The sequence below is a fragment of the Salmo salar genome, chromosome 16 (assembly GCF_965601325.2).
Source record: "Salmo salar chromosome 16, fSalSal1, whole genome shotgun sequence".
NCBI classification, from domain to species: Eukaryota; Metazoa; Chordata; class Actinopteri; order Salmoniformes; family Salmonidae; genus Salmo; species Salmo salar.
In genome coordinates this window covers 90,332,235-90,344,829 of record NC_138306.1, presented here as the reverse complement: position 1 = coordinate 90,344,829, position 12,595 = coordinate 90,332,235, and the positions used below count along the sequence as shown (strand labels likewise).

The following is a 12,595-nucleotide window of genomic DNA, read 5'->3' as shown; positions in this document are numbered from 1 at the left end:
TGCTTTGACTGGGCTGAGAGGGAGCTTGACCTCCTGTAGCAGTGGGACGGCCATGAGACCAGAGGTGGCAGAACTGAGTGCTCAGGTTGGGATATAGGGTTTGAGCATAGCCTGAATGTAGAGATGGGGCAGTTCCTCTTGCTGCACCGTAAGTGAACACCATTGTCTTGTAGTGGATGTGAGCTTCGACTGGAAGCCAGTGGAATCTACTGAGGAGCAGGGTGACATGGGGGAACTTGGGAAGGTTAAACACCCAGACGGACTGCAGTGTTCTAGATAAGTTCAGTGGCGACCCATCATTCAGGGCAGGTGGGCCACCAGTTTTGAGCCCCACAGTTTTAGCAATAAAAAAGTGAAGAAAAAAAAGATCTGTTTGCAAACAATGGAGAAAAAAAAACAACATACAATTGAGTAATTAATAAATCTGCATACAGACACGGTCTGTTTTCTTGAGTACGGCAGCTCCAAAATGCAGGTGTTTCAGTCTAGTTCATTGCTTTCTGTGGAGGTGGGGCAAGCCAGCAGAAAATACAGAGCGTTGCGCCGTGATAGGCTAAGTGTTCTGTCATTCATGGGGACAATACTTCACTGCCAAGTCTAAGGGTAGAACTTGAAAATTCAAGCCCCTTGGGTGCTGCCATAGAGTTACATTCAAAGTGCCCATCCAAGAAGGCTCAAGGTCATTGTCCACAGATAAAATAACGTCAAATCATGTTATATCTACAGTCGCTTTGATTGGACTGATCATGTCAACATCATACTTTCAAAATCTGAGCTAGCAGTCATCATCATGAATCAAGTTGACAATCTACTGGCAAATCCTTTTTAATCTTTGTCATATGAAGAGAAATAATGAGAAATTATAGATAAAACGTATCGGTGCTCATCGGCCATTTGACATAAACGTTATACAACAAGTTGGAAAATGCAAATTCAACAATGAGAGGTTTGGAAGGAATCAGTGGCTAACTGCAAGCATTGCAAAGCAATCATTAACCTGCTATTCAGTGGAGTGGCTGTGTGATACCAAGTCTAAGATGAAGGGGCTCTTTTCCTAGTTTAAAATTGTAAACATTCAACATGGGCCATGCTGTCAATGGAGCTTGATTTGTGCCGCGCTCAAAACAACTTAACTCGGTACTGCAAAATCTGACTTGAGTGAGTTCAAGACAACTGGGAACTCGGGGGAAAAACAAGCAACGACTGGGAAAATACATTTTGAACTTTCATCCAACTCGGAATTGTAAATTGGGACCTCAGGCCTCTTTCTACAGCTACGACCTGAAGATCACTGATGTCATCATTTTTTTCTTTGAGTTCCCAGTTGTCTTGAAAGCACCATTAATCCAGAGAATGCCAGACTTTGATGACAAAGTTTGATGACAAAATATGCCCACGAAGGCCTGCCGCGCCACCTTCCTGTTCAAGTGAGCACAGCACAACAAGGTGAGTCCAAAAATGTCTTGTATGCTGCTGCATAAATTATGTAATATGCCAGGGAGATATGTATACTGTATCTAAGAACGTAATAGGCCCTAACAGTTTGTGGGCACCGTTTCTCACCGTTATAGTGCAATTAATGTATCGTTTAGTATTGTGTAGTGGCTTTGCTGGCATGCAACAACCTTTTTTTAAAAAATATTCTTTATTTAACAAGGCAAGTCAGTTAAGAACTAATTCTTATTTACATTGACGGCCTACCCCAGCCAAACCCGGACGATGCTGGGCCAATTGTGCGCTTCCCTATGGCACTCCCAATCACGGTCGGATGTGATTTAGCCTGGATTTTGATGGGACTGTGGTGATATCTCTTGCACTGATATGCAGTTTCTTAGACCGCTGCGCCACTCGGGAGCCCTTAAAAGGTTTGCGGCTAACGTGGGGTAGGAGTTTGACGGCACAAGCGGGGAGCCCAGCCAACAGAGATTTGAGAAATGTTTTGGTACTCTTCTCCAGATCTGTGCCTCGCCACAAACCTGTCTCGAAGCTCGACTGACAATTTCTTCGACCTCATTGCTTGGTTTTTGCTCTGACATGCACTGTCAACTGTGGGACCTTATATACACAGGTGTGTGCTTTTCCAATCATGTCTAATCATTTGAATTTACCACATGTGGACTCCAGTCAAGTTGTAGAAACATCTCAAGGATGATCAATGGAAACAGGATGCACTTGAGCTCAATGTCGAGTCTCAGAGCAAAGGGTCTGAATACTTACCAAATAAGGTATTTACTAAAATTTCTAAAAACCTGTTTTCGCTTTATCATTATGGGGTATTGTGTGTGTATATTGACGAGGGGAAAAATGCATTTAATACATTTTCAAATAAGGCTGTAACGTAACAAAATGTGGAAAAAGTCAAGGGGTCTTGTATAATGCCCTGTATATGCTTCAAACTACAGATTTAAGGAACTAAAGTGATAAACACAATGGCATAATGGAAAATGCATGTCCAATGGTTATCTCTGTATTAGTATTATCCACATTAAAACAACTAGGTAGAGCAGTGGTTATCTCTATTAGTATTATCTCTGTATTAGTATTATCCACATTAAAACACCTACGTTGAGTAGTGGTTATCTCTGTATTAGTATTATCTCTGTTTTACCAACATTAAAACACCTAGGTAGATCAGTGGTTATCTCTGTATTAGTATTATCTCTGTTTTACCAACATTAAAACACCTAGGTAGAGCAGTGGTTATCTCTGTATTAGTATTATCTCTGTATTAGTATTACCCACATTAAAACACCTAGGTAGAGCAGTGGTTATCTCTGTATTAGTATTACCCACATTAAAACACCTAGGTAGATCAGTGGTAATCTCTGTATTAGTATTATCTCTGTTTTACCAACATTAAAACACCTAGGTAGAGCAGTGGTTATCTCTGTATTAGTATTATCTCTGTATTACCAACATTAGAACACCTAGGTACAGCAGTGGTTATCTCTGTATTAGTATTATCTCTGTATTAGTATTATCCACATTAAAACACCTAGGTAGAGCAGTGGTTATCTCTGTATTAGTATTATCTCTGTTTTACCAACATTAAAACACCTAGGTAGAGCAGTGGTTATCTCTGTATTAGTATTATCTCTGTTTTACCAACATTAAAACACCTAGGTAGAGCAGTGGTTATCTCTGTATTAGTATTATCTCTGTTTTACCAACATTAAAACACCTAGGTAGAGCAGTGGTTTTCTCTGTATTAGTATTATCTCTGTATTAGTATTACCCACATTAAAACACCTAGGTAGAGCAGTGGTTATCTCTGTATTAGTATTATCTCTGTTTTACCAACATTAAAACACCTAGGTAGAGCAGTGGTTATCTCTGTATTAGTATTATCTCTGTATTACCCACATTAAAACACCTAGGTAGAGCAGTGGTTATCTCTGTATTAGTATTACCCACATTAAAACACCTAGATAGATCAGTGGTTATCTCTGTATTAGTATTATCTCTGTTTTACCAACATTAAAACACCTAGGTAGAGCAGTGGTTATCTCTGTATTAGTATTATCTCTGTATTACCCACATTAAAACACCTAGGTAGATCAGTGGTTATCTCTGTATTAGTATTATCTCTGTATTAGTATTATCTCTGTATTATCCACATTAAAACACCTACGTAGAACAGTGGTTATCTCTGTATTAGTAATATCTCTGTATTATCCACATTAAAACACCTAGGTAGAGCAGTGGTTATCTCTGTATTAGTATTATCTCTGTATTATCCACATTAAAACACCTAGGTAGAGCAGTGGTTATCTCTGTATTAGTATTATCTCTGTATTACCAACATTAAAACACCTAGATAGATCAGTGGTTATCTCTGTATTTGTATTATCTCTGTGTTATCCACATTAAAACACCTAGGTAGATCAGTGGTTATCTCTGTATTAGTATTATCTCTGTATTACCCACATTAAAACAACTAGGTCGAGCAGTGGTTATCTCTGTATTAGTATTATCTCTGTATTAGTATTATCCACATTAAAACACCTAGGTAGAACAGTGGTTATCTCTGTATTAGTATTATCTCTGTATTAGTATTATCCACATTAAAACACCTAGGTAGAACAGTGGTTATCTCTGTATTAGTATTATCTCTGTATTATCCACATTAAAACACCTAGGTAGATCAGTGGTTATCTCTGTATTATCCACATTAAAACACCTAGGTAGAACAGTGGTTATCTCTGTATTAGTATTATCTCTGTATTATCCACATTAAAACACCTAGGTAGATCAGTGGTTATCTCTGTACTATCCACATTAAAACACCTAGGTAGATCAGTGGTTATCTCTGTATTAGTATTATCTCTGTATTATCCACATTAAAACACCTAGGTAGAACAGTGGTTATCTCTGTATTAGTATTATCTCTCTATTACCCACATTAAAACACCTAGGTAGAGCAGTGGTTATCTCTGTATTACCCACATTAAAACACCTAGGTAGATCAGTGGTTATCTCTGTATTAGTATTATCTCTGTATTACCAACATTAAAACACCTAGGTAGAACAGTGGTTATCTCTGTATTAGTATTATCTCTGTATTAGTATTATCAACATTAAAACACCTAGGTAGATCAGTGGTTATCTCTGTATTATCCACATTAAGACACCTAGGTAGATCAGTGGTTATCTCTGTATTAGTATTATCTCTGTATTACCAACATTAAAACACCTAGGTAGATCAGTGGTTATCTCTGTATTAGTATTATCTCTGTATTATCCACATTAAAACACCTAGGTAGATCAGTGGTTATCTCTGTATTAGTATTATCTCTGTATTACCCACATTAAAACACCTAGGTAGATCAGTGGTTATCTCTGTATTAGTATTATCTCTGTATTACCAACATTAAAACACCTAGGTAGATCAGTGGTTATCTCTGTATTACCCACATTAAAACACCTAGGTAGATCAGTGGTTATCTCTGTATTAGTATTATCTCTGTATTACCCACATTAAAACACCTAGGTAGATCAGTGGTTATCTCTGTATTACCCACATTAAAACACCTAGGTAGAACAGAGAGGACAGAGCATGTGGCTTTGCAACACACAGGTGTTTCATCTCCACACTGGGATGATTTTAACAGTGCAACGCCACACAGGTCTCATGCCGCTCAGGTAGGAGGGTACCAGAAATAAATGAATAAAAAACACTAAACTAATGAAGGAGCACACAGTCACCAACAATATATCTCTGGTGTCAATACTTTCAACTGGCTCAGCTCGCTGTTACAGTACAGCACCACCAAATTCCATTTACCGTAATTTCCGGACTATTAAGCGCACCTGAATATAAGCCGCACCCACTGAATTAAAATATATATATATATTTTGAACATAAATAAGTCGCACATGTCTATAAGCCGCAGGTGCCTACCGGTACATTGAAACAAATTAACTTTACACAGGCTTTAACGAAACACGGCTTGTGTTACAGTGTAGGTTCCGTCCCTCTCCTAACTAACTAGCCATTTCACATCGATTACACTTGTAACAAAAATAAATAGGCTTTAACGAAGCACGGCTTGTAACAAAAATACATAGGCTTTAACGAAACACGGCTTGTAACAAAAATAAAAAATTAGCAGTAAGCTTTAGTTGTCTTTTTGCACGGAGTCAATTCCTCACGCTGCTGTTTCCAACGTCTTATCATCGACTCATTAAGACCAAGCTCCCGTGCAGCAGCTCTATTTCCTTTTCCAACAGCCAGATCAATCGCCTTCAACTTGAAAGCTGCATCATATGCATTTCTCTGTGTCTTTGCCATGATGAGGGTGACAAAATGACTACCGTAATCAGAATGATGGGAAGTTTGAGAGCGCTCGATTTAATCTAAACAGTAAACAAAAAAGTTGTTCGACCTTAACCCGTTCGGCAATTTCATTGGTCTAATGAAAGCTTCATGCCGGCAAAAAACTGAGCACGTGACAGAATGGTTTTTTGGAGAAAAAAAAATTGAAAGTGGGAAAAATCTATATATTAGCCGCGTCATTGTTTAAGCCGCGGGGTTCAAAGCGTGGGAAAAAAGTTGCGGCTTATAGTCCGGAATTTACGGTAGACTAAAGAAGTGAAGTAGACAAACTGCCAGTGTTTTAAAGTTATATGAAATGAGTCTGTGTAGTTACTAACCCTTGTGATCCTTTTGCCCCTTTTCAGCTTTTGACTCTTACCCACTTTTAGAATAGTTTTATTCCCCTTTTGTATTGTACAGCCTACTGATATGAAGTCATGTATATCTCACCAACTGACTGGTTCTTCTGATGTTGTTCACACAGGTCACATTGAGACATTCTCTACATCCAGAGAGCAACAGCAGGAAGATCACAGAGCTAAGAGGTCTCACCACTGCCCACATTGTGAGGAGATTTTCGCCATTCTATCAAAGCTCAAAAAACACCTAAAAATACACACAGGAGATAATCCGTATTATTGTACTGACTGTGGGAAGAGCTTCACAACATCACAATCTCTGACAGTTCATCAGAGAACACACACAGGAGAGAAGCCTTACTCCTGCTCTGACTGTGGGAAGAGTTTCTCCCGATTGGATACCTTAAAATCCCATGAACGTATACATACAGGAGAGAATCCTTACTACTGCTCCGACTGTGGGGAGAGTTTCTCGCAAAAGAGCAACTTAAAAGTACACCAACGAATACATACAGGAGAGAAGCATTACTCCTGCTCTGACTGTGAGAAGAGTTTCTCTCGATCAGATAGCTTAAAATCACATGAGTGTATACATACAGGAGAGAAGCCTTACTACTGCTCTGACTGTGGAGAGAGTTTCTCCCGATTGGATACCTTAAAAACACATGAACTTATACATACAGGAGAGAAGCCTCACTACTGCTCTGAATGTGTAAAATGTTTCACAACATCAACTGAGCTAAAAGTTCATCAGAGATTACACACAGGAGAGAAGCCTTACTTCTGTTCTGACTGTGGGAAGAGTTTCTACCGATTGAGTACGTTACAAACACATGAACGTATACATACAGGAGAGAAGCCTTATTCCTGCTCTGACTGTGGAAATAGTTTTTCTCACCAGAGCAACTTAAAAACACATCAACGTATACATTAAGGAGAAAAGCCACATCAGTTCTCTCAGACCAGCTAAGATTAAAGTCACTCCATCACTCAATTTTGATCTCAAAGGAAGTGGTAACGTTGAATGAAGCGTAGAACACTATTGTAATCTTATTGTTTCTCACTGTGAGAGAACTGTCCAGTGGAAAGGGAGAGTTATAGAATGTTAGCCTCTTTACTTTACTGATTAGTGTGCACCTTTAGTTTTGGTGTGCTTTGTTAGATTCTACTGTAAACATATTGACCTTGGATTTGCCTGTAGTGTTGAATACCCTCTGTGAGGCTTCTCATTTTAAAAACAAACACAGGCTATGTTTGAATACTCATACTAACTGCACTATTTGTGATGTGAATGGACTATATAGTATGCTTATTGGTCATAGTATGGATATAATTAGCATGCAATTCGCCAAAATACGAAGTATACACACAGAGGACACTATTTCTGTACTTTTAGGGCCCATAATGCAATTCTTTAAAAAAAAGGGGCGTCGCTTCACAAGTGTTCAGATTTGAAGAAAATGGGGGAAAATATGCAGCCGATGTCCAATGAGAGCGAATACAAATTCATTGCTTTAACTAATTATGACAAATTTTTTGCAAATGTTGAGCAATGTAATCAAGTAATGACTTTTCAAGTAAGTTACGTTACAAGTTATGTTGGCTGTCAATTTGTTAGCTACGCTAGCCTTACGAACTGCATAGCATTACAGCAGTATGTACTGGTATGTTAGCTAACGTTAGTTGGATACTAATAACGTTATATCGAACTTGCCAGGCAGTATATTAACTATCTGGTATCTAACTAACCAACATTTATTGACTTGATTATTCACATCATTCTATACTGTAGTCATTGTGCATTTCAATGGACATTGTTAATTCTGGCTATCTACTCCGATTTCAGAACACTCTTGTGCAGAATGACTGATGAATTTACGAATGCTCAACACCAGTTGAATATAGCCGGTGTCAGTAAACGTCGGCAAAAGAAAGCCTAATAAATTATTGCCAGCAGTCACCAACGCTCTGGATAACATGAAAACAGCCTAACCAGTTCTGCTATGGCAAGTAAAATGGTCAGTGAGGTGTACTCTCATTTGTGTCTGGAAGTAGCTAGCAAACGTTAGCCAGTTAGCTTGGGTGCTTGACTGCCGTTGAACGCTCGGATCAACCCTACTCCTCGACCAGAGCGTCCAGTGTGCGCTCTGAACGCTCCGAGAGCGAAATGCTCTGAATTTATGAACGCCCAGAGCGCACTCTGGCACTCCAGATTGAATTTACAAACACACCCGAAATCTTGAAATGTTTAGCTAGTCATTTGTTATGCTAACAACTAGCAAGAGGTTACATAGCAACAGCATCCGGTAGACAGGCAAAGCTCTAGTACGCTCAACTGAAACGATACCGTTCGTTTACAGTATACTAAAATGAACTCTAGTATGTAGTATATACTCATTAAGTATACAGTATGTTAGTATGGGTATTTAAACACAGCTATAGTCTGCCAGGTGAATGGGTGGTACTGCTTCCCTCTCAGCCTGGTCTGACTGTCTGTGGGGAGAGTTTCTCAACAGTTTTACTGTTTTTACTTGTTTTTATTCAGGTCCCAATGTCTCATTTGCTATGGTGCCCTGAGGACAAACATTCCATCAATACAACCAAAACAAAGATATATTTTTTTTAGCTACAAGACAGCAATAAATACATAACATCAGGTTATTACAATAAGTTATAATAGTCATTTGAAACAATTGCACACTTCAGTGAACGCATTTAACAACAGAGTTTTAAACTGCCCTATCGGCACCAGGGAATCCAGGTGGAATTAGTTTTGTAAGGTATTCTATAACTGTGATGCGTTAAAACAAAGGTGGATTTACCAAACTTTGAAGACAAGCGGGGACCAACCCTGCGAACGGGTCTGGTATCTCATTTTATATATTTCAAGAGGGAAGTGAGGTATGTTGGAAGCTTGTGGAGATGGAAGCTTTGTAAACAAGAAGGGAGTAATGAAGTGATCTATGGGACTTCCGTGAGGAAGTGACCTTCTGACCTTCTGATACAGGATGCAGTGATGGATATTAAAACTGTCACCTGTAATAAAGCAAAGGGCGCTATGGTAGACGGCATTCAATGGTTTAAGAGTAGTGGCTGCTGCATTCTAGTAAATGGTGTCACCATATTGAAGAACTGGCAGGATAGCATGAAAACACACCAATGTATGCATTTTAACTAATTAGCAACTTTTCAACTACTTACTACTTCTTAGCATATTAGCTTAGCATGCAACTACTTAGCATGTTAGCTAACTCTTCCCCTAACCCCTAACCTGGCTAACTTTAGTAACAACAAATTGGAATTCGTATTATATTACAAATTAGTAACATATTGTATGATTAGCAATGCGCAACATACCATATGAGTTGTCATTTGTAACATACCATATGTCCTATAATTTATATTATATTGTACGACCGCTATTACATTGGTAGGCCAACATAACATATCATACTAAATGGAGTAGCACTAATTTTTGTAACATATAATACGTTTTGCTCTGAGACCAGACTGTCCCTCTCAGTTCTCTGTGGGAATGAGTTAGTAGACACAACATGTATCAGATAGAGATGATGTGATGATCAGTTTTCTGTGGGAATGAGTTAGTAGATACAACATGTATCAGATAGAGATGATGTGATGATCAGTTTTCTGTGGGAATGAGTTAGTAGATACAACTTGTATCAGATAGAGATGGTGTGATGATCAGTATCCTGTGGGAATTAGTTAGTAGACACAACATGTATCAGATAGAGATGATGTGATGATCAGTTTTCTGTGGGAATGAGTTAGTAGACACAACATGTATCAGATAGAGATGGTGTGATGATCAGTTTTCTGTGGGAATGAGTTAGTGGACACAACATGTATCAGATAGAGATGATGTGATGATCAGTTTTCTGTGGGAATGAGCTAGTAGACACAACATGTATAAGATAGAGATGATGTGGTGATCAGTTTTCTGTGGGAATGAGCTAGTAGACACAACATGTATCAGATAGAGATGGTGTGATGATCAATTTTCACCACTAGTTTGGGGGGATTATTTTACAACTTTATTTCATGATACATAGGTTATGAAATGAATACATGTTTTTATTTTTTGTCTTTAAAACTAGATGACTTATTTTAGTTACTGATCATTATGTGTTTGGATAACTACATTGAAGCAAACTTAATTGATCTGCCAATGAAAAATAAAGTTACATGAATATGTACTGGTCAACCTCTTCTTCTCTTTAGTATTCAGTTCTTCATATTAGATCTGACAGTATGAATGGTTCTTATGGTTGTATTCAGTTCTTCATATTAGATCTGACAGTATGAATGGTTCTTATGGTTGTATTCAGTTCTTCATATTAGATCTGACAGTATGAATGGTTCTTATGGTTGTATTCAGTTCTTCATATTAGATCTGACAGTATGAATGGTTCTTATGGTTGTATTCAGTTCTTCATATTAGATCTGACAGTATGAGCAAGGCAGTTAACCCCCTAACAACTGCTCCCCGGGTGCAGATGACTTCAATTAAGGCAGCATACCCCCCCAAGACTATTTACATAATGAACTGGACATTTCAACAGTTTGACCCTCAATATAGTCTTGGGCATTTACTGAGCTGTAACAATGGACCATGGAAAAGGTCTGTTGAAATGAATACTGTAGTGGTGTGAGGAAGGTAACACAAGGTTCCATTCCCCAATAGTAAGTATTGAAACAGATGAGTGAATAATAGAGCCTGTAATTGTCAATGTAACACCTGATCACATACCTATAATGCAGATAATGTAACATGATGAACCTTAGGTTTTCAGATGTATGATTTTTTTATTTTTTATTTAAACCTCCTCAGGGGTGGATTTATTACGCCGTTCTGTTGTAAAACATTGTCTGTTGGAAAACTTTTTGCATCAGAAACCGTTTACTCCAAATTGAAAAGTTTTGCAATGACAAGGAGAGTTTCTATTGGACAAATTCAGGTAGGTCCCTCCCAATTTCATTCCATTTGCTTTTTAAATGGTAAATTGTTTCCGTTGCAAGGCGTAATGAATACATTCCAGTTCTTAGTTGTAGTGCCTTTCACTTCTTTGAATCCACCCTTCCAGTGGGATAAAGATGATACTTTTTTGTAAGTAGGGCTGGGCGGTATACCGTATTTTACAACGTACTGGTATTGTTGCACAGACCGGTTTGGGTTTTTACTTAACCTATAACGGTATGTTAATGTTTGATTTGTTAAACGGGATACGCCCTGTGTAACATCCATTTTTATTTTATTTTACTTCGCTTCTCTCCATGCCTCTTTCCACACAGACCTAGCCCCACCCCTGTCACTCCAGGAGGTATTTGTTGTTGCTCGACCATGAGACACTTGTGTTCCGTCTGCAGGGTCAATGCAGCACATGCAACAATGTTGATGACAACTGTTGGGTTATATTTTCTTAAACTAGTTGTGGTGCATAACTTATGAAAACTAATGCTAAACATAAGAGGTTTATATTGTATTAACATAGATTGAGCAACATATAATAGATATGACTAACTGGAGGGTTGCTGACTAGTAGTGTAGGCTGAGTAGACTCGTGACACACACACACACTGCCTGGTTGTGGGGCCGCTCAAGGACAGGTGTATGTGAGGAACTAATAGAGGGGAGAATGGCTGTGGCATAAGAACAGGCACTGTCCTTGGGTGTCTGACTCTCGGGTACACACACGAAGATAAGCTAGAAGACAACTATGCTTGGCAACAAATATGCGTCTAGAGGCTGGGACCAGCCTGCACGCCAACGATAGGATGAGTAAGTTTAAACCACGCTCATCCTCCCTCTGACAGGCCAGCAGTGAGCGGGAACTATTTCTGTCAGAGTATTTAATGAAAAGCAAAGGATGTGTCACTCAGTTCTCTGTCTGCCCTGCGTGGTGACACAGTGAGCCCGTATATACGAACTTCATATTTACCATTTAAATGTTTGCTTCATTAAATACATAACTAAAGGAATTCTATTGAGTTAACTGTTTTATTCCAATACCAGATTCGAATTGACGCAACCCGACACAACGATGCTGTTTTCTCTTTACTTCTTAATATAAACCACTAGCGTTCTAAAATTACACTACTAGTTCGTGTTTTCTTAGCAAGTTGGGCCTAAATATTGTTAGCTGCTAATGCTAATCGCTAGCTAGCAATCTAATAAATGTACTGAGTCAGAGCAAACGTAATTAGCTATACAGCCTGATAATACCAGTGATGCTGTAGACCTAAATCAGCATGTTGTTTGGACAACAGTATCTTCAAAATCAAAGAGGAATATGTGAAGCAGGAATGTTAGCTACATGAAGTAGCTAAGAGAAAACACGTTGGTTCCTACTCTGTCACAACTGCTCCCTGGCATTTTCATTTGTAATGTCAAACACTGTAT

The 12,595-nt window shown here is 38.6% G+C and overlaps 1 protein-coding gene across 1 annotated transcript; it reads left to right on the top strand.

Moving 5' to 3' along the window:
- Positions 1-6,231: 6,231 nt before the first annotated feature.
- On the top strand, positions 6,232-12,174 carry LOC145861028 (uncharacterized). The gene has a single exon (XM_082962376.1). The coding sequence runs from the start codon at positions 6,245-6,247 to the stop codon at positions 7,106-7,108; it is 864 nt and encodes a 287-aa protein (XP_082818502.1). The 5' UTR covers positions 6,232-6,244; the 3' UTR covers positions 7,109-12,174.
- Positions 12,175-12,595: the final 421 nt, after the last annotated feature.